Source organism: Cryptomeria japonica, chromosome 7, assembly GCF_030272615.1.
Source record: "Cryptomeria japonica chromosome 7, Sugi_1.0, whole genome shotgun sequence".
Lineage (NCBI taxonomy): Eukaryota > Viridiplantae > Streptophyta > Pinopsida > Cupressales > Cupressaceae > Cryptomeria > Cryptomeria japonica.
The window spans coordinates 146,872,931-146,896,990 of NC_081411.1; the positions used below are offsets into that span (position 1 = coordinate 146,872,931).

Below are 24,060 nucleotides of genomic sequence, written 5' to 3' on the forward strand. Positions count from 1 at the left end.
CCGGGCTTGTATAAATCTCAGAATAGCCTCATATACGCATCCAAGCCTACATCTATGCTTCTTAAACGTTGCCAGAGTGGGACTAGCATCTCGGGAACCCATGGAACCTGATCTGTCAATAGTAAATATTACATGATGAGGGACATTAGTAGAATGATCACAGCCAAAATGATGGCCATCATCAGTTAAATACCCTCCAGAGCTCAAATTCTGTCCAGCGCTCTTGATAGGTGGATGCCAGAGTTTTTCAGTGCAATATGATTTATCAAAAGCACCTGACTCTGTTTCATGCTCCTCAGATTTACAATAGTGATTACATCTGTCAAACTCTTCCCTTTCTTTTTCTGTGCAAGGGTCGACAAACCTCACATATTGCCAGTAAGTCTCATGAGTCATCTCATCTTTGGGAGAATCCACATCAGGTCCATATGTCACAGTTTCATGCCTCGAACCATCATAGAGGTTGCCGGTGCATTTGCTGGAGCCAGGACAAGGAACCAAATGAATGTGTCCTCTACCCTGTTTCTTGCAATACATGTTACACATTTCTGCTTCCCCTATCTCTCCCCATTTATACTTGCGGTCTTGAATATCAATATCTTCGCCTTCTGAAATGAATATTACATTTTTCATATTGCCATGCACTGTATCGTGGAAGCCTGAGTGATCTATTGGGAGCTGGCAGAAGTAATCACAAGATTGGCATCTGGTATCGCAATAGTGCACAGAATCTTCTCTTTTTGTGTGAACATGAGGACCTTGATGGTTTCTTTCGTAGGGAGGAATGGGAATGCAACAGCATTTGCGTAGGCCTTTTTGTTCCGACACAAGTTCATACTCAAAACATCCCCTTTGGCCCTGAAAAACCCGGGTTTGTTTGACAAGCTCAGTGAAGATTTCGCATATTCCCGGCATCTCGCATTCATGGGTGCAGGCGTGCTCATTTCCACACAAATGCTCTGCATTTTGATCCAAATCATGGAAATGATCTTTAACCCCACATGTCCTGCTGCACCCATTTACCGTGCATTTTCTCTGACAGTATCTCTCATGGCACTGATGCGGTGCATGGGTTGATTCAATTGCCATAGCACACGGATTGTTGCAGCTCGGAAGAGAACATTTTGAGCTGCACATATGTTGAGGAGAATTGCACTTGTGCTGACCAAGGTGCCCTGGGCCCAAAGAACATCGGTCGTTACAATTTGAAGACATCTCAAATAAGTAACAGCTCTCACCACATGTATGATTTTGCTTTTTGCAATTATGATTTCCTTCGTGCCCTGCTAAATCCCCGCATAAGCTTGAACTGTCCCCTTCTCGAGCACAATAACTGCAAGTTTCTTTACACGAATGACTCCCCATGCAAGAATGTTGATCACAATGGCCTTTCTCCATCACACACCTCCAGAAGCAAACAGAGCATTTGCATCCACAAACTATTAGACCTTGCTTTACTTTGCCAAGAGCTACATCAGCCTCTAGCTGCAATCTTTGCACCTCATCATTATCAGAGAAATCTATGGTGTTTGAACTTATCCACTGTTGAACTCTGGCATGCCTTCTGCATGCAAGTGCCTCCAAAAAGCTCTCAAAGGAAGAATGCCAATCCTCCCCGTTGCTACAATTCCTGGGTAAAAACATCTCCAGATTCGACCTGATTTGAGAAAAAACATCTCATATAGTAACTGGAGTTTCTGACTCTGTACAGGGTGAGAGATACAATCCTGTATCTCTTATGTTCCATGAAGAATCCCCGACAACAACAGGAAAATCAGGAACTTCTTCCCGTGTGTCAAAATTATCCAAAACCCTTAATTCTTCATTTGTATTTGTCACAGAAAGGCAACCCGTATGGACCGCAGAAGTAAGATTTCTTCTCAGCATATCAACTGCCACAGCAACTCGCTTGCTGTCAATAGAAGTCCAGTCTTTGGCTGCAATTTGAGCTATAATAAGCTTCAGATCCCTCAAGAAGGTGAATCCACTATCATAGCAAACTTTGATTCGTTCTGTCACCGTTGCTGCCAGCTCACTTAAGCTCTCTGTATAGTACTCAGATCTATTATAAGGAGCCATAGCAGCAATCTCGACCTTTCCGTCGTACATTTTTAAAATGAAATTGTCTTGGGATTTGCTGCATATTTGAGAAATCTTCTCGTGAAATTCTTGCATAAGGTCTTCTACATCGGATGTGTCCACATCCTTGATGGCAATGTAAAATAGACCTTTAAATAACATTTTGTCCTGCTTGAGTAGATTGATCCCACTCTGGAACCGGCTGAAAGCGGATTGTGTGTCCTTATCCAAAGTGAAAATCCTGTAATACCAAACGAAGATTTAGAGTAACGTGTTATTCATGTGATATACTTCATGTAAACTGAGTTACCCTTTCTAGATGACAAAGATTTCAACAAAAACAGTGGAAAAGTTAGCGGTTGGAGATAAATGACGCACCTTTTTGTTGAATATTGTGATGTTGCTGACAGCGGCATTGAGAACAGAGAGAAGCATATCCTCTTGTTCACTTCTCTCAAAACTGCCGAGGCCCTCGAAGTCCAAGAGCACATACAAGCACCTGCTTTCCCTGCTGTCATCTCCATCTTCGCCCGTTGCAAGGGTCATCCACACTCCTCCTGTGCACCTGCCACCTGCAACATCAAGAAGTGACCCTGACAGATGATTTAACAAATATGACTTTCCGCTACTTTGCTTTCCCATGGAAGATATCACCTTAATCTTGCCTTTCCAACTGCTAAGAACAGCATCATAGAACCCAAAGCGTATAGAGTAAGCAAGTGATACACTGTTCACATAACTAACATCAGGCGGTATTTGAAGTCCATCCTTAAGAGCTACCATTGCATTGTTTTCTGCACGAGCTATTTGGATAGGAACGAGGCAAACAAGCTTCCCAACCCACATTCCCATTTTCACATGTTTCTGCTGCTCTGCTGCAGCTGAAACTGAGCAATTCTCTACATTATTCACTTCAAATTGAATCTCCATGCCTGAAAAGTCTTTATCTTTTCCAGCCTTGAGTTGTCTAATAAGAGCTTCTAAATAGGTGAGACATCCCTGACCATTGCAGCGATCTGATCTACTACTTTCCAGTACCACTTTGAATGTAATGCACTTCTTAGCATGTGGAAACAACTTGGGTGTTGTTGCAAACTTGTCAAAAATGTGATAGATGTAACCCAAATAGGGGCACGCCCCAGCGATTTCTGTTTCATCGTCGGGAGCTTTAATCTGATCTACTTGATGCAACTGCACAGCTTCTTTAGCTAAAGCGGTTTTCAGGACATAGGAAAGGATAAAATCAGGAGCATCTACAGGGCGATATAGCAAAAGCTGACTTTGTGATCCGAAGATCGTAATTTTCGCCCCAAGTTGTTCCAAATCAGATATACTGCATTCTCCTGCATTCAAATGGATTGTCTTCAAGTGGCTCATGCTATCACCCAAAACATAAATTTCAAGTATGTTTTCATGACATGAATGTCCTGTACCCGCAACACCAATATCTTCACCCTGCCGCTGCAACTGCCTGAAAACAAGGAAGAAATAGCCGTCAGCAGAAACACATGCTCTCAAAGAGGAGTGCTGCTGCAAAGGAAGAGAAATATGCTTTGGCTTCATCATCGGCTTCTCGTGGATTTCAGCCACCCTTGCTCTGTTGGTGTCATCAACCATGAGCAGTTCCATTTTCCCCGGAATTAAATGCATCCATGTAATGTTCTTGCTTCCTATATAGGACTCTAGGTTAACCTCAACCCCAGTCCCAAAGACATTCCTAAATGACTCGTCAAATCTAAAAATTACAATCTTTGACCTATCTTTTTCATAGAGAGCCATAGATCTGGTAGCTTCATCGACAGCCAACAAATCGAATCCCCTCCTAAACGTTAGAATGGGATGACTGGTATTATTTATGTTGACACCAATCTTGGGACACCGGTACAAATACAAGGAGGAATCTTTAAAATTGTGAATGAAAACCATGAGCTCTCCTGACTTCAGGATGACTACTTTAAATAATCTTTCATGCTGAGGATTAATGGCTGCTAATTCTACTGATTCTCCACATTTTGGTACAATTGAACGCCCACTGTTGCTATTAAACTCAGAAATGTCTTTTCTCATTGGAGTCAGTTCACATGCTTTATAAACAATGGCGAACGGATGTTTCTCCTCAGTTGACACCTTCACCTTCAGCTCCGCTTGCTCCCAATATGAATGCCACCACGAAGGTCTAGTGCTCCTAACTTCCTCAATATATCTGGTCATCAAGCTGTCATTCTTTACCGTGGACATCTTCTTCTTCAATTCTTTCACAAACTCATCTTGTCTGAGTCTTGTGTCTCTGTCGACAGAACTTCCCCTTTTCTTAAACAAACGAGTCCACAACTCCTTTATGTTCTCCTGAAACTTGCCTCCATGGTCATTATAGACTTGACAACACACGGTTTTAAGGGTGTCATGAGATAAGAGGGCCTCCTCATCGATTGACTGAGCAGGATGGACGCTACAGAATTCGACATACGGATCTCGGATTTCGGGTGGCAGACTCTGCATGTTTTGGAATGACAAATGCTCTTCCATAAAACCTACACCTAGACTCTGGTCACGGTCCAACAAGAAAGCAGTAAAAACTAAATTTTTTTCGAGCCTTCTCAATTCAATAGGAACCATATTTTCTACCCAACTACGGATTGCAGAATGAGACGAACTCTTATTAACAAGATGAACCTCCCCCTCCACTACTTCCTTAGCACCCGATTTCCGAGTAACAGGAAAGAAAACAATTTTAACAATCTCACCTGATAGTGGGAAATCTTTACTGGCGCTACTAGGTTGTAGAAACTTCGCCTTTCCATTGATCTTTTTGGAGCAGGTACACTGACTGGAGCATTCGGCATATACTTCTTGATCGTAAGAGATGAAAGGCGTTGTCCACTTTCCTTGGCTGGATACTTAACCAAATGCTCACCGCCACTAGATACGAACATGATTTCTGATCCGAGCAACAATACCCTCTGATCTCCATGGCAAACATTATCCTTCTCTGCTAAAATAATTGAAAGTTCTCGATGCAGTTGCTCAAATCTGTCCGCGTCGATGTCCATGTCAGAGCACGAACTCTGCTCGTTCGCATTCCCTTGTTTTGTTTCATTGCTTACAAAAAGGAGAACGTGCGGACAGAATTCTTGAATAACTCTGAGAAAACATCTCTCGAATTCCTCAAATTGTGCAGAGTAAATGGCTGACTTGCTCGTCTTGAAAGATTCCATGAACTTCTTGTAGTTCTCAAACTTTTGTGGCTGACAGTTTTCCAGGAGAATTATGAATTGCTCGTTACTCAATCTGGAGTAATCGACATTAGAATCTTCCGACCATCTTTCAAGCATATTGCAAAATGCAGAAGCTTTCATCGAGACTTCCTGCCTATTCTTAGAAACCCCAGGAAGTCTGTCCTCTGTTGTCAGGAAACAAAAGCGGTGGTACCCTTCGCAGAACACCACATTTCCGTCATGATTATTGGCATTTCCAGACTTTGCACTCTTCACTCCTCTGTCAATTCTTAAATTGTTACCAGGCAACAGCTCCACATCATTCTCCGAATTCTTCACACTGGAGACTTGAATCCTTCGTGTGCGCGTAGCTTTTGAAGAAGCGCTTGTTGCAGAGGCAGCCAGAGATTCAAAAGAATAGCTCCCTTTCACACACACATATACGCTATCACAAAGCTCAACCAGGTATCTGATAAAATTGCAAGACACGTTTTTTCTAGAGGCATGTTTAAAATGCTCACCTTCATGCCAGTAGAAAACAACCATGCTACTCGACTTTTCAGGAAAACTGACATATAATCCAGGTTCTAACAGTCCTCCTTCCATCTTATCAAGAACGCAGTCTTCCACTATACTTTCCTTGCGGAAAATATGTATGAGCATTTTCTTGTCTCCATAGAACCCGATCGCCGGTAAGCATAGTTGATTGAGTGCACTGAAATTGATACGAACCCGCGGGGGCTCACCTGAGGAAGCCGTGGCAGAAGAGGGCACAAGCTTATTACAGAGGCTCAGAACTTCATCTTGTGGGAGCTGCACCTTTTCAACAAAGCTGTAATCTTGCTTGTCTGGGACAATACGCATGACCCTAAACAGATTAGGAGAAAACGCTTTCTCAATCGTAATTACATTCACAGCTTTACTCTTATCTTGAACATGGAGCGACAGAACGTCAGCAGACGTCTCTCCTTCTTCATCACAAATCACTCGAGCTGATTTCTCTTTCACAGCATAAGCGATTTCTGCCTTTCGCTTCATTGGGAATGAACGGAGATCAGAGGTAAATGTTAAGGAAATCACGCGGCGCAGTACAATCCCTAGAAGAAAATGCTTGTATCAATGGTGTATGGCGAGAACAGGGCAGATTTCAAACATGGACCAGACAATTATCTGTGTTCCGGATCACGATACTTGTAATACCTAGATTTATAAAGAGCAAAAATAACAGTCGTCAAATCTTTGTGCAGGTTTTTTAAACGAATTCTTGAAATAACTGCTCGGATATACTTTATGGTGAAGGCAAGAAGCTCCTCGTTTTACTGCTGTTAGGTGGCAGCTCATTGTACGAAACCTGGGAAGACAAGAGTTTTCGGAATTGCGAAGGTCACATTTACATTCCTTTTCCATTTGTACGTGATAATGGCTCGACCCACTTACTAGGGAAAGGACTCAGTTGTTGTGCACCTTAATTTCGCGTTTCTCAAAATCTTACTTGGAAATTTCAAATCACTCCGATTTTTTTATAGCAGCTTACTTGGCAAGTCCCCTGCTTATAACTAAGGTTTCAGGGCCACATCATCAAATATGATGCCACATCAGCATGCTTTTTGCCAAGGTGTCCAAAACAGGCCCAAAAAAAAGTGAGACCAATAGGCATGCAAAAGACACCCCAATAGTTGTGCAGTTGACATGGCATCACCTGATTGGTTACTTTTTACAATATTAGTACATTTCTTAACAACTATTGGTACATTTCCTAACAACTGTTGGTACATTTCCTAACAAAAATTAATATTTTTCATTTCAAACAATAGGTTTTATTTGTTCAATTTTTGGAACAAAAGGTATCAACAACCCTCACAACAATTGGTACATGCTCAACTATTGGGTCCTTTCCCCTATATTCTTCCTCCTTTCTTAAAGCTTAACTTATATTGTACATGATAATGGCTCGACCCACTTACTCTAGGGTTTACAAAAAAGAAATGGAGAAATGAAGAGGGTGGTAGCTGGGAAACATAAACATAGAGGATATTGTTAAAAGGGAAAGGGTGGGTTATGTGGGAAGAACTCTGAATTAACATAAAAAATGGTCAATCATGTGATAGGTTACTAAAAATTTGAAGAAAACATGGTAAGTTTTGAAAGCAAGCAAGGGAGAAAGTAAAGAAGTGATATTGACATGACAAGTCAATTAAATAGTGAATTAAATTTTTCTTTTTTTTTAATGTGGGTGGGCAAGGATTGTTTAGTATAAAGAGACAAATGAAAGTTAGGTTGGAAATGTTTGTTGCAAAAATAGTGTATTTTAAATTTTCTAATTTGTTATTTTGAAATTAAAATTCGAGAAATGAAATGTGAGTTAAAAAAGATAGGCGGTTTTGAAAAAAGGTGGATCAAATAGTAAATAATTGATATTCATGTGACAAGTTAGTGAAATAATCAACCAATTCTACTCTTTTATACATTGCTCATTGATGCAGGAGTATCTAGGGCATCAAAGCAATCTTCTATGGCCAAAAAGTATTTATTCAATTCTCTATTAAGTTAGGTTAATAATTTTAAACAAAGGCTAAATGCAAGCTATTATGTGTCTCCACATACCTTGGAAAGTGTTCAAGAGGGCATAGGAGATAAAATAATTTATTATTTATGGTTAATGTCAAATGATAAATATATTTTTCAATAGTGGAAACATATAAGTGATGATTAGAAAGAAAAAAGGAGGAATCTCTCACCTAGGCACCCACTTTGGAAAAGTTGAAACATCCTGTAGTGTCATTCCATGGCAAGTGTAGTTGATTTAGTGCATATGTCAATGTACTAAAGCCCTATGGTTTTTCACTTTGTATATGTAGTCGTGGTAGTAAAATATGTGTCCTACATAGTTGATAAATTTATCAAATAGCACCAAATATTGGGTAAATTGAATATAAGACTACAATGGAGGGATTACAAAATAACGTTCTTTGAGTACCTTGCTAAGTGGATTTGTTATTCTTACTACGTGTTTCTAAAAAGTTTCTAGTAAAAATTATCAAAGTAAATTTTGTGGTTGTTGTAATACAATTTATTTTTTTGGTTGAATCAACAAAAAAAAGAGAAAAATAAGTTTATTTCAAGTTGAACTGCACAATATAGAAACTCATAGTAAAATATTCCTATCACGCTTAATGTTAAAGAGGTCATGTGGCATACTAAGGGAATGCATAAAACTTTGTGCACTTAAAACAATGATAAAGCTTCTGGTGCCAAACACTTTTTTGTCATAAAATTAAATAACATAGAAAAGATAAATGCCATCTTCTAGATCATGGCCTAGCTAGGGTGTTTGGTAATTTTTCTTAAAATCATATGTAAAGCTCAATTTTTGTAATCCATGTATTAAGAGAGCCCTTTGCAGAGAGCAACTCAAATTTGAGGAAAAAGCTAAATTTAAAAATGCCAGTGCAATTGTGGTTTGGTGTAGTGCAACTTTATCCATAGGATCAAATCAGAACTCTACAATCAGACGTTTCTTTTGGCTAGTTGAAGAGGAGAATATCCTTCCAAGATATGATTGTGATATGATCAATGGGTTAGATAGATGGCATCCATTTAAGAGTTCTAATTCTAACACTAGGACTATATGGACTAGGGAGCTAGCATGTTTTTTTCAATTTTGTATTGCAGGTGAATGGGAAGAATGTGAGAATACGAAAAGGGTTGAAGAATGGCAATAGAAATCTTTAACACCTAGTGAGACACAATATCAAGATGTTAAAAGAAATGAAGAACCAGATCATGCATTTGCATCAAAAGATGATGATTGTGTTTTAGACGCCATACAACCTAGTAATTTAATTCAATTTATTGTTTATAATTTTAAATTATATTATTTATGTATTGTCATATAATTTATGATTGTATTTAAATTATAAATTCTAACAAGTTCCAAGTCATGTGTATGTTGTTGTTGCATCTCAGGATAATGATGAGAAGATTGAGTATTGGCTAGCTAGATGTGTAGAACCTAAGAAAAAGTTGATATGTCATCAAGTAGATGATGATGGTTTTCAGTATCCAGCTGGGTCTATTGTGGTAGTTGGCACATGGCTACACAAATACCTAACAAGAAGGAATGGCTTACCAGCTTATGAAGACAACCAATCAAAAACTAAGATTATACGCTATTCTCATTTGGTGATGGCAACAAACATCAAATTAGAAAGACACAAAGGGAGACCTGCTAATAAGGTATTATGGACACTTTCAATGGAAGAGCATGAGGCAACCATAAACACATTGCAGAAGAGAGAGGATGCAGATGGTACATTATTTTGAATCAAATTTATGCATGTAAGTTTGTGTTAATCAAGTGTGAAATTTTTATATTTAACTTTCTATATGTATATATGTCTTCTTTATTCTTATATGTAGTTAATTAATTTGGTGTTCAGGTGTCAAGTACAACTTTATGTAACATGGATGACATCGAACTTCTACATTTTACAACTTCTGGCTAATCAAAGTTGTAATACTAGGTGAGTAGTAATTCTTTTATTATTGTTATATGGTAATACAAGATGAGGTCTTAGAATTCAATTTAATTATGATAATTTTTTTTCTTTGTCACTTTTACATATATATTGTTGTTATATACATATGTAAAATGAAATTTTGGTTTTGAGATGTCAAGTACAACTTGACGACATGGATGGCATAGATACAACTTGGTGAGTACATTAGACTGAATAAAATACATTTAATTTTTTGTAGCATAAATTGAAATTTATTTTTAAATATATATTTCTAATGGCATTTGAACATTCATTTTTTTTGTAGGACCCCTAGAAGAACATACGTGCACATGAATTATTAATGTGCAACAACACACAAATGCATTGATATAATTTTGGTTTCATAAACAACATTGTATTCGTCTACTTTTGTTAAATAAATAAACTATGTACATTGGCCCTATGTTCACTAATTGATGATAATACTTTTTGATGTTGATAGTTATTTTAATTGATGTTTCATTCAATATAAATAAGTTGATGTTTGCTTATATATATGTATGTATATTTCCTACTCTAATCTAGTTCTCATTAAATCAATTCATCTTGTCAATTACATGAACAAATAAGTACATAATAATGAATGATAACAAGTCTATGTTATAAGTCCACCATAGTACTCATTTTTAATATTATTATTTCAATTGTAAAAATGACCCATTCAATTATTTAGGATATATATTATTTTTAAATTGCATCATTTAGTGAACTATTGAACAACTTCATCCTATCTTTTCATATTATAATTTTATTGCTCCCAAAAGTGTCAATTTTAAAGGCTAATTGTTTCCCATCACTATTCATGCTAAATAGATATAGATCTAGCATTTAAGATTTTGTGTTCAATGAAAAGTTCAAAAGTCATTGGTAATTATGAATTAGATTGAAAAGAAGAATGAACCAATTATTTTTTATTACATCCACATCAATAGATACAACATTATCATAAGCATTTACATATATGTCATGTGTGTCTTTAATTTATATGTATATTAAAAAAAAAGATTTGGCTTAATGTCAACAATGTGTCATGATTTTTCTACACATAATAAATTCCCAATATGTTTTTAGTGCCCCATTTGTCTTTGACACACATTTAAGTATATGTTAAATTTCATTGAAATCATTAGATTTAAGGATGTAACCACATCAAGTGGACAAGACTATATGCACATGTATTCATCTCAAATATCACAAACATCTTTCTTAGGTTTTATTTTCCATATGTATAGCATTTCAATATTAGATCTAGACTATCACACTAGTCATAACATATCATTTGACCCAAAGGGAGAAGTCAATAGTAATTATTAAAATAGTTGAGTATTCCTTATCTATCACATTTTCAATTATTTCTATTAGATTTCATAACTATTATATTTTTCATCAACTTATGCTTCTAGTTAATATTACAATGTCTTTTCATATTTAGTAGTTTTATCTTTGATCTTTAATAATGTCATATCATGTGCATGTGCAAGCCTCTAGAATGGAATATGATATTGGAGAATACGTGCATGTAATATAATCTTTGTTTTTTATAGTTTTAGAATGTCATGTCATGTGCATGTGTTAAAAAATTTAGTATTATTACTTTCTACCTAGGATGCATGTGTGAGCCTAGAATGACAACACGACACACAAATGTCGTGTACAAGTAAAGTGCGAAAAATTCATACTAGAGGGCACCAAATCAAATAACAATTGATGATATATAATCACATAACAAGTCCTAATATCATAATAGCAAGGAAATGACATAATAACAATTCCTAGTCTAAATAACATAACAAGTCTTGATAACATAATTACAAGACTTGATAAAATAATAACAAGGAAACGACATAATAACACATCCAAATAAAATAATAACAAGTCCTGATAACATAACAAGTGTCATCATAAAAACTAAAAATATAATAACATAACATGTTCTAACATATATAATCTAAGAGCTCTCGTGCATCTGATCTGCAGTCCTCTTCACTCCACGTGAAGATGACTGAGATGCATCATCCTACTGGATGTGCTCCTGAGATGCACCATCCTATGTGTTTGAAATATCAGTGCCTACACCCTCTTGTACATTATTAAAAGATAACATGAGAAGAAGTTATGTGTGTTTAATTCAAATGACTTGCATAATTCACTTATAAAGTAATTAAATAATGAACATTTATAATAAATTACCATACGACCGTGCTCTGTAATGACCTCAGTGGTATGAGGAGGTCCACTCTCATGAACAAAAAAAGTGGCTACAGTCAAGTCTTGTACAAAAAAATATTACATGAATTTTGGTAATCCCTATAAAAGACAGGTACACAATAGACAATTTAGAATTTATTTTTTAATCATGACCTCAAATGACAATGTCAATGGGTGCATTTAGCTCAATCCCATAGCCATACCAAGACTGATAATGGTGTCGACCTGAACAACATATGTAAAGCACAAATCAAACTTTTATATACATAAATTATAAAGTATATAAAGACTACAAGTTTATGGAAGAAAAGAATACATATGGTGTCTAATGTGTAGCCAAAGTCACAGATGGGTGAGGACGTACACGTGATGCATCATAAGACAACCCAGAAGCCTACAATTGCAAAAAATAGGCATGAATAAGAGTTGTAGATAAATTAGTAAGCATATAAACACTTCAAATTAATGGATGAAAAAAATACTAAGGGTATATGAGGTTGAGCCTTAGTGATTGATGGGTCGGGGAATGAAGAATTGTCAACCTCAGTGTTACACGAAACACACTACAAAATTGAAAAAAAAATATCATACGCATTATTAAATTCAAGTTTTAATTGTTTATTTTAAATGTACTTCAATGTATCTAGATGAAAGTGCATACCGTAAACGGGGCACTGACATCTCAAGGTATCGAAATAAGTTGATGGCAGTCACTCGATGATGTGGCATGAACCCTCCTCTATTCAGAAAAAATGACTCGTGTTATGGTTCATATGTGTATATATTGAATTTAATATTACACTGTAAATTATATAAATAAATTTGTACCTCTATAGGATGATCATCGTCTATGCATAGGAGATTAACATATGAAGAGATGATATCATCATGTACACCCTCGCCAACATCAACATCGAAAGGATCACCATCTCCTCCATGGGAAGCATCACTCTGGGGACTCGTACATATACCCCCGTAGCTCGTGCAAACATGTGCTATGCTAGGGGCAACCCTCACCTGGTGCAACTGCTCTAAAAAATTGCCCAAAAGGGCACTCAATGAACCAAGAGCAAATTCAACTACTCGATGATGAACGGGTGCAAGAACAACTAGTATGGGAAGAGGAACAAGGGGATCATCACACACATGATTTCTAACTCTATCACTCAATTTGGCCCCTGGCCTATCTTGTGGCATGCCTCAACCAACCCCCTGGAATGATCTGATGTCAAAGTAATTGGGATTTTTACCCAATTCAAATTCAACCCATATTTTTTTCAAAAAATACATCGACACCTCATGATTAGAGTGTGGTAGATGGTCAAATACCATCAACCAATTCTCCCAAAAGCGTGTAGCTATCTATGGGTTCCTACACCATCTAATAGATATACATGGCTTCTTGGGATCTATCTCCTCACCTGTTTCCGGGTTCACAAAATAATATTTCAAATCATTTTTTGTTATTTTCAACTTAATGACCTGTTTATAAGGTAGGCTATCAAAATAATAAGAATGCATGGACTCCCTCCATGTGCGATAACTATCCAACTCATCATCCAATGTCTGTACAAAACAGACAATGCTTTGCATAATATCTGCAAGGTGTAGTAGTTGGGGAGGAGGATGAGGGTCATGTATAATAGTGTGAATATCCCTCATGAGGGAAGCAATATTATTCCTCATGCTCTCCCTCAACTGCTTGGGAGTAGGTGCAGGTGGCATCAAACCTAATATATCATCTATGTCAAACTCATCCATGATGTGAATATAATCTACATATATATACAAACATGAGAATTTACAATTGCTATTTAATTTACATTTCACCTTCCAAAAAAAAATTATAATTAAATACAACATTTAGAAATATAAATTTAAACATTCTATTGGTGTAATTGTTTATTCTTATAAGATATAATTACACTTTACTTAAGTTAACTTAGGATAATGCATCTCATCATAGTTTGGATATGAGACACTTAAAGAAGTGTGCACATAGGGATGATGCTTGTAGGAGAAATTCAACCTTTTGTGGTCTTATCTTGCTATTACATTCCACATTCGGTGGGTGATCCACCTCTTGTGGAATATTATATTATTTCTCCTACCTACCCTTACTTTTTCTTACCTACCCTTGTTTCTCATTGAGCCACATGTCATGATTGTGTGGTCACATATCCATTTGGCCTTGCCTATATAAGCAAACCCATATTCATTGTATTGGTTAATCCAATTGATCACTTTTTCATATTGATGAAAATACAGTTTGTTCTTGTCAAACTGTTGTCTCTCTTTTGTGTGCTTTTCATTGTGCCCTTGATCTTGGCAAAACCTCACATAGTATCAGAGCCATTGGGGCTTCATTGATTGGTTTTGGGAGACATCTTGGAAGGCTTCTAATTTTGGATCTGAGGTACTATGCATTTTGGAGGCATCCTAGAGTGTTTTCCACCTCACCATTGTATTCGAGAGGCCGTTTCCATAAAAATCAAGTATGAACTCGACCTATTTTAGCGAAAGTCAAATTTTGGGTGTTGGAGGAATTTTTTACCCAATTCGGGTAGTACGGTATGGATTTTTTTTAAAAAAAATTTATTTTGCAAATTTATTTTTTTTGATTTATAAAAACAAAAATTTTGCAGATTTAAAATAAAATACAATTGAAAAGTGCTTCAAAATATATCTATATATATATTATTGTCAGGGGGGCATTACCCCACTCCCAACCCATACTGTCAAACTTGCGATTGCAGATGTACTGGCGTCTGTAGCAACTCTGACGTCCTTGGCACCCAGTGACCGCCGGCCTCACCACAACCTCCTGCTAGCCCTGCAGTGCTGTCGGCCCCAACCACCACCTCCTGCTGGCTTCGATGACTTCATTATCGGCTTTAGCCACCGCTACTGGCCCCAACCACCACTACCGGTGACTACTATCATCGGTGCCCGCTACTCCGTGCAGCCGAACCCAAGGAACCTTCCTCCCTCCAATGAGACCCACATGGCAGGTGGCCACTAGCCCATGGGAAAGACACTCTACGACACATCGTTGCCACCATACAGTACGGTCTCGCATAGTCAGCTACCACGTCATTTATCCTCATAGCTAGGGAGAAGGGTGCGACGACCATTTTGACAGTCATACAGCCGTCAAATTTAACATAGTAAAGTGTTGACATTAGCCTGTGTTAGAAGCTTTTTGAAAATTTTAGACCCCTCTCCATTGAGCAAATTAATTTTTTGGGTCAACTTTGAAGGCCCATAACTTGCTCAATTTTGCTCCTTTTTGCGTGCAATTTTTTTTGATTTGGGCTAATTTTTTGTGCTCTCCACAATGGTGTGGTTATTTACGGATTTTGGAGAACATGGTTTTTGGAATTTTCAGATTCTCTTAGTTGTACCTGTCCAATCCACAATTTTGCAATTTCAAAGGCTTCGTTTACGCTCATATGACGTCCTTTTCAGGTGTCATTTTTTAAAGTGCATATTTTCTCATCTACTTTCATAATATGTCATCAGTTTGCAGATATTTTGAGTGGATATTGTACTTTTAGAAATTGGTCTTTTTTGGCCTACTTGGTACTTGTAATTTGCTTGGATCTTATTGCTTATTGCAAGAAGTATGGTCATGATGAGCATTGATGCCACACCAACCAAGTTGATGAGTTAAAAAATCTCCTCAAGAAAAATAACATCAATTTTCCATCCGCCTACAACAAGAAGGAATCATCTCCTTCCACTTCCTCACAATCTAAGGGAAAGGGGAAAGGATTTATGGCTAAAACGGGTTCTTCACAGCTGTGGATACTTGACTCAAGTGCATCTTATCACATGGGTTCTACAAAGGAGAAATTTTCTTCATTGGAGCCATCAAAGGTACCTCACATTTACATAGGTGATGATACACAAGTTGAGGTTTAAGGGAAAGGTTCGGTTGCCATGGATGATGGAACATTTGAGAATGTTCTTTATGTTCCTAACTTGTCTACCAATCTTCTCTCTATCTACCAAATCACTAACTATGAAAATGGGAAAAAGGTTGAGTTTACACCTGATTCACTTGTGTTAAAAGAACTTGATAATGATGCCTTGGTTGTAGTGGGACAAGTTAATGGAAACTCAAGACTTTATTCATTCTTCCACTTTGTGTTAAGTTATCCTTCTAAGGCCTTTCTTACTCATTCAAATTCAGAAAGTAAGCTATGGCATGAGCGGTTTAGTCACCTCAACTGCTGTTATCTTCAGCAGCTTAGCACTAAAGACATGGTCACAAGTCTACGTCAAATCATTTTTTTAGAGGGTGTATGTTCATGATGTTCCATGGGAAAGCATCCCAAGGAGAAGGTTGATAAGGGAAAAGCTTGGAGAGATTTGGAAGTTCTTCAACTTGTTCAGAGCGATGTAGCAGGTCCATTTCCATCGCCTTCATTTAGTAGGGCCCGCTATATCCTCACCTTCATTGATGACTACTCCCACTTCACTTGGGTCTATTTTCTTGTTCATAAGAGTGAAGTGTTTGACAAATTTCTAGACTTCAAGGCTCGTGTGCAGAAGTAATCAGAGAAAGTGGTCAAAATCCTTCACACAAATAATGGAAGGTAATATGTAAACAAAAGACTTGAGGATTTTTGTACACTTGAGGGGATTGATCTTCAGCATTCAATTGCCTACACTCCACAGCAGAATGGAGTTGCAAAACATAAGAATAGAACTCTCAAAGAAATGGCTAGTTGTATGATTCATGCACGTTCTCTTGATCCCACCTTTTAGGTAGAGGCTATTAGTTGTGCTACACATATCCAAAGTTGAGTTCCTCACAAAGCTTTGATGGGTATTACTCCTTTTGAGGCTTGGGCTGGTAGGAAACCAATTGTGAGACATTTCAGAGCCTTGGGGTGTCCAGCATGGCCTTGCATTCCTCCACAGAAACACAAGGCATTGGAACCTCAGAGTAGGTCTTGTATTTTTGTTGGATATCCCAAGGGTGTTAAGGCATAGCAATTGATGAATCTAGAGATACATGAGGTGTTTATTAAGAGGAGTGTTCATTTTGAGGAAAGCTCTCCTAGCTTAGCCTCCCTTCCTCCTCTACCTTCCTCCATTTTGGATAGTGATGAGAGTGATTTAGATGATGAGACTCCTTCAACTCCGACTCATAGAGTTACACCTCCACAGGTTCCATTAGTAGTTGAGGAGCCTTTTCTTCCACCTCCACCTGGACCTCGTGGGCTCGACAAACACTTGAGTTAGTGGTTTCTCTTGTTGGAGATCCTTCAGATACATGGAGGAATCGATCACAGCATCAGGACCTTCCACATGCATACATTTCTACCTCTTTCGATCCACAAACATTTCAGGAAGCATCAGTGGTTCCCAAGTGGAACCACGCTATGGAGGAAGAGTATAGTTCCTTGATGAGGAACAACACTTGGGAGTTAGTCCCTCTCCCTAAGGGGAGAAACATGGTTCGATGTAAGTGGATCTATCGGACCACATTTGTAGCGGATGGCAGTGTGGATAAGTATAAGGCTTGACTTGTTGCAAAAGGTTTCTCTTACATTCCAAGTGTTGACTATACTAAGACCTTTGCGCCCGTATCCAAGATGAACTCCATTCGCTTGACACTTGTTATTGTTTCAGCTCATGGTTGGGTTGTCCATCAGCTGGATGTGTAGAGTGCTTTTCTTCATGGGGATCTTGATGAGGAGATATATATGGAGTAGCCACAGGGTTTCATCTAGGATTATTCATTGGTATGTTGACTGAGGAAATCTCTCTATGGTCTTAAGCAAGCCCCTAGGGCTTGGTATGCCAAGATGGATTCCTTCCTTCTCTCAGCAGGGTTCACCAAGTGTCATTCCAATCCGAATGTCTACATTTTGTGACAGGATGACTCACACTTGATACTTGTGCTCTATGTTGATGATTTGATCATTATAGGGAGCACCTCATCCATCCTTAGCAGTGTCAAAATCTTCTTTTCATGACATATTTGCTATGACTAACTTGGGTCTTTTGCACTACTTTCTCGGGATAGAGATTTCACAGTCACCTTCCGGAATTACATTTTTGCAGCCCAAGTATGTTCTTGATCTACTTGCACCCTTTCATATGGCTGATTGTATGCATGCATCGACTCCCTTTCTTTCAGGAGTCAAGCTTGATGCTAAGTGCTCTTCTCCACCAATTGATGCCCCATTGTATCATCAGCCTTTGGGTAGTCTCATCTACTTGACTCACACACACCTTGACATTTCATTTGTGGTTGGCATGGTTTCCTACTTTATGTAGGAACCACATGAGCTTCATTGGAAAGTAGCCAAATGCATCCTACACTACATCCATGGTACACATCATTATGGGATTCACTATGCAGTAGGCATAGGACTTCGCTTGGTTGGATATACAAACTCCGATTGGGCTAGCGATATTGATGATCATAAGTCTACTTTTGGTTACAACTTCCACCTTGGTTCGGGCCCCATTTGTTGGCAGAGAAAGAAGCAGCATGCTATTTCTCTCTCTTCGACTGAGGCTAAGTATCGAGGGGTGTTGAACACAACGACTGAGACTATTTGGCTTCAGCATATTCTAACAGAGTTTGGGTTCCCCACTGCACGACTGAGAGTTCTGCATTGTGACAATCAGAGTGCTATTGCAATATCGAAGAACTCGATTCACCATTAGCGGACCAAACATATCGAGATTCATATGCACTACATTCGGGCGCTGATTCAGGAGCAGGTCATTGATTTGCAATATTGTCCTACAACAGAGCAGGTTGCAAACATATTCACCAAACCCTTCACTAAGAGTAAGTTCCAGCAGTTGCGAGCTCTCTTGGGGGTGCGAGATGTTTCATTGGGGGGGGCTCAACTGACTTCTCCTTCCTTTCTTATGGGGGGAATGTTTTCCTCTTTGAGGTTTTGTCCTTCTTCTTTGAGATTCTCTTTGTACATTTATCTCTCTTTTGGGGGGGAGTTTTTTCCCACTGGGTTTTCTCCCTTTCTTTGTTTGTGAGAGATTGCATTGCATAATTTTACTTGCATTTTCATATTGTACATGGGTTCCTATCATGGCCTCGTTGTCGGGACCCATCTTGCAGTGTTGACTTGAGTCTTCATTCCCCTAAGTTGCACTTAAGGGGGGGTGTTGGTGCAATTGTTTATTCTTATAGGATATAATTATACTTTACTTAAGTTAACTTAGGATAATGCATCTTATCGTACTTTGGATATGAGACACTTAGGGAAGTGTGCACATAGGGATGATTCTTGTAGGAGAAATTCCACCTTTTGAGGTCTTATCTTGCTGTTACATTCCACATTCGGTGGGTGATCCACCTCTTGTGAAATATTATATTATTTCTCCTACCTACCCCTACTTTTTCTTACCTACCCTTGTTTCTCATTGAGCCACATGTCATGATTGTGTGCTCACATAACTATTTGGCCTTACCTATATAAGCAAGCCCATATTCATTGTATCGGTTAATCCAGTTGATCACTTTTTCATATTGATGATAATACAGTTTGTTCTTGTCAAACTATTGTCTCTCATTTGTGTGCTTTTCATTGTGCCCTTGATCTTGGAAAAATCTCACACATTCAAACTTTTATGCATGATTAAAATAAAGAGATAGAGAGGGAGAGTAGGTAATTTGAGAGACAATGAGTGAGAGAGAGTGAATGAGGGAGAGAGAGAAAAGAGGAGTTCATAGAGAGAGAGAGAGGGAGAGAGGGGCGAGTTCATAGAGGGAGTTCAAAAAGAGAGAGAAAAGAGGAGAGAGTTCATAGAGGGAGTTTAGAGAGAGAGTAGGTAATGAAAGAGTGAGCGAGATAGAGAGAGAGTGTGATACAGAGAGAGATAGAGAGAGAGAGTAGCTAATGAGAGAGAGTAAAATATATATATATATATATATATAGAGAGAGAGAGAGAGAGAGATAAACATCTAACTATACACATGTATAACATTTGAATATATGTAGCATTGGGGTGAAAATGGGTCTAAGAAATCTTATGTCATAAAAGGTCCTACTAAAGGATCCTAGGTATCTTAAGGGGCCTAGGTATCTTAAAAAGTCCTACGTTATACTAAGGGGTCCTAGGATATCATTTTAACTTCTAACTACACATGTTTAACATTTATACATAACATTGGAAACATATAGAACATAACATTTTAACATATCAAAAAGGAATTTAAACATTTAAACATCTAACTATACACATGTATAACATTTAACTATATGTAGCATTGGAGTGAAAATGGGTCTAAGGATGTAGTAGGATGTATTAAAGGGTTCTTGGTTTCTTACAGGGTCCAAAGATGTCCTAGGATGTATTAAGGCATCCTATAATGTCTTAAGAGGTCCTAGGATGTACTAAGGGGTCCTAGAGAGAGAGAGAGAGAGAGAGAGAGAGAGAGAGAGAGAGTAGGTAATGAGAGAGATTGCAAGAGAGAGAGAGGGAGTGAGAGAGAGAGAGGGTTATTGTTAATTTTCTATCTATAGTTTATTGTTTGTTTTCTGTCTAGGGTTTATTATTCATTTTTCTTCTAGGGTTAATTATTCATTCGTTTTCTGTCTAGGATTTATTGTTCATTTGTTTTTTGTCTAAGGTTCATTGTTTGTTTGTTTTATGTCTAGGATTTATTGTTCTTTACATTTTTGTTTTTGTTTTCTACCTAGGGTTTTAAGTTTTAACTATTTTTTATTTTTCATGTTTTCTACAATATTTGAAAACTTAAAACAACTATTTTAAACATAAAATTAAAGAAATTGTATACACTATTAAACAAAAATGTTTTCAAATTTTCAAATTTTAACCTACTCGCTACAATTAAAAAATAACAATAAATTGACATGTTTTTAAAAAAATAATAATAAAAAATAAAAAAATATATAGAAAGACAAAGGTACATACCTGGAATGAGGAAAAAAATGGTCTGGGGGGTCGGCTGGCAAGATGAAAATGGGCACCCGTGCTTCCTGAAATTGCTTACCCATTTTCTGAATAGTGAAAATGAGAAAAAAAAATGCCTTTTAAAAAAAATTAAATACATTACAAAACGAACGCACGATTTTTACAAATCGGGCACCCATTTTCTGAATAGTGAAAATGAGAAAAAAAAATGCCTTTAAAAAAAAATTAAATACATTTACAAAACGAACGCACGTTTTTTACAAATTGGGCACCCGTGCCCGATTTGTAAAAATCGCACGCCCGTTTTTCTTCGGGGGCCCGAACCAAAACGGGAACATGTTTCTGAAAACGTGCGCCCATTTCTAGTGGGTAATTTTCCCAACACACAGACTTCCATGGGATTGGGACCCAACTTTCAACTCTTACCCTGTTGAATCTTAGAATTGTATGATGAGTTGTCCATCATACCTTGAATGCTTTCATTGATGTTTACAATCTTGTGTAGCGTCTGAGGTTGTTGTGAGTCTAAACTCAAGTCGGTCTTATCAATTTTGGGGTTGTGTCCAAGAAGTTGTCTTGACAAACTCAATCCTTCACAAGGCTCTGCATCAGTAATGCTCTTATCTCTATTGATGTTGACACACCTTTTCCTTTGGGTCAAAGTTGTTTTGATTGTAATATTGGATCCACTTTTATGATTTTTCAACATAAGAAAAATAATTCTAATGGTGGGATGTTAATTAGGCAATATCAAGGCGTTGTTTTAAAATAGGTTGCTACTTGTTTATTCTTTAGTTCTATTGTTTCATTGGTAGCACCGTTTTACTACCTTTTGTAATTGTTTTGTTCCAATTCTAGTTCTAGATGATTTGTACTCCAAATTTATAATAGGTTGAGGCCCTTCCTCATTTATTTTAATAAAAAAATATACAACCCAAGAAATCAATGAAAAATGTATGGGAATGGGATAGACCCATCTGATGCCTACACCACATGAACTTAACACTATTCATAGGTTTACAAGTTTTATTAAAGAATAAATAAAATTTTCTTGAGTTTCAATATGATCTATTTTTAGATTTTTTGGACCCAACTATCTCACTTGCACAATTAAATTGTACATCATCATGATTGGCGATAAAATGGTAAACATGATTTATAGTCATTTAAAATACACTCTAGGAATCAAAATTCATCATTCCGTCTCTTAAAACCAATACTAGTGTATAATTTCTTCAACAAAAATTGTTTACACACATGTTTTGGATATTTTATTTCTTATTAGTTGTCAATAGCATATTGTTTGCAATTTCCTTCTCATTGAGCTAACGAATCCACCAAATAGAATAGAAAATACTCACTAGTTAACTTCTAGTTATCTAGATTTTCCAACAAATCAAAATCGATAACTTCAAGTATCATTAATACTTTTCTTACATAATTAGTACCATTATAATTTAAGAAATAAAAAAAATTTCCTCTCAAATAACTAAAAACACTTTTTACTTCTATCCAATATTCCACTCATAATTGAATTGAAATTCCACTCCTCCATTCCCTAATACTCTATTCCTTATATCTTGACCCTTGTTGATAACCAATCAAAGAGATATTTTGACAAATCTAAAATAACCTCAAATAATAAGTCAAATAATATTATTTCCTACCATCTTAAGTTTTATTTCATATAGGAGCCTCCTTGTGCATAAATTCCTCTATCTTAGTTATAAACCACTAAAATACATCAATGCACATTATCTAACAAGGTATGCTAAATATTTAATTAATTTTATGAAAGTTTGAGAAATGATTTAGAATTCTTATCCATGAATATAGTATAATGGAAAGGATATACACCTTTTCAATCCATGGACATTGGCATACAACTAAATGCACTACTCAACAAAGGAACTTGAGTTTGGATGCCTCTTCTTTAATGTATGCATTCTTAATCATAACTTACTTGGCATATAAAAACACCCATAAACAAATAAACAATTGCATACTAATTTTAGTAGATTTTCATTATATTAGATTCTCTAAGTTCAAGATCAATTCACAGCTATTTAGATGGGTATTCATCCTTTCTACCAACTCAATCAAAATCAATTCTACATGATTACTTTTAATCTATTTAATCCTTTCTAACTTAAAAATATGATTATCCATACTTCATCTAAAGGAAACTTAATATTCTTACCTTATAATCCATGAATATAATTTGTGTTCAAAATACTAGACAAAAAATTATCTTATTACAATACTACAAAAGAAGGCATGTGCTACTATATGATACTTTTATACTCAATTTTTTTAATCAATTCAACAAGTAATTATTGATTGTGAAGGAATTAGTTTAGGGACATTATTAAATTGAAATTTAAGTGTTGTGGTCAATACCTATGATAATGAAAGTAAAACAAATTAAATTTGTGCACTCACGTTATTTCCTAAGGTAATGAACTGATAAATTATAAATCAAATATAAACCCTTGGAATCAAGACTCCAATAATTTGTCAAATTGTGCAAAAATATATACCTCTTATTTACTAGTCATTACATTTGAGATTTAAGTGGTTAAAAGGCTCAAAATGGAAGGAAAGCCTATAATGTGTGCACTTTTAATCCTGACATTCATGAAATGTCAACTTAACAAGCAATGAATACAATCTAAATTTAATTTAATAATAGAAATATAGTATTAAAATATAAATCATTGTAAGTGAAAATACATTTTCCTTAGTGTTAAACTAGGCTAATTAAATAAATTTAGTCATTAAGCATAACATACTCATATTGAAGTAAATAATAGTTGGGTATAATAAATGTCAGTAAATCAATGATAAATTATGAATTCCAGTGTATGTATGGGTTAGGTTACATACATTTGAATACTATGATAAAGAATGAATCTAATGTAAGGTTACCTACATTTGAAAATTGTAATTATGAATGAATGTGATGTAAGATAGTAGAATTGTACTCACTTCTATTTTAAAATAGAGCACTTGATTTTATATACATGACTCAAGATTAGAATATTTTTTGAATTTATTGTAGGTAAAATATA

General features: G+C 36.6%; 1 protein-coding gene across 1 annotated transcript in view; it reads right to left on the reverse strand.

Annotated features, from left to right (window-relative positions):
• Positions 1–2,184: 2,184 nt before the first annotated feature.
• Positions 2,185–24,060, reverse strand: part of LOC131038017 (uncharacterized) — a 42,185-nt gene continuing 20,309 nt past the window's right edge. The window contains exons 2-4 of the mRNA XM_057970282.2: positions 5,011–6,391; positions 2,458–4,906; positions 2,185–2,320 (exon numbers count right to left, since the gene is read on the reverse strand). Coding sequence (XP_057826265.2) covers positions 2,303–2,320; positions 2,458–4,906; positions 5,011–6,391 — 3,848 coding nt within the window. The 3' untranslated portion in view covers positions 2,185–2,302. The remainder of the gene's footprint in view (positions 2,321–2,457; positions 4,907–5,010; positions 6,392–24,060) is intronic.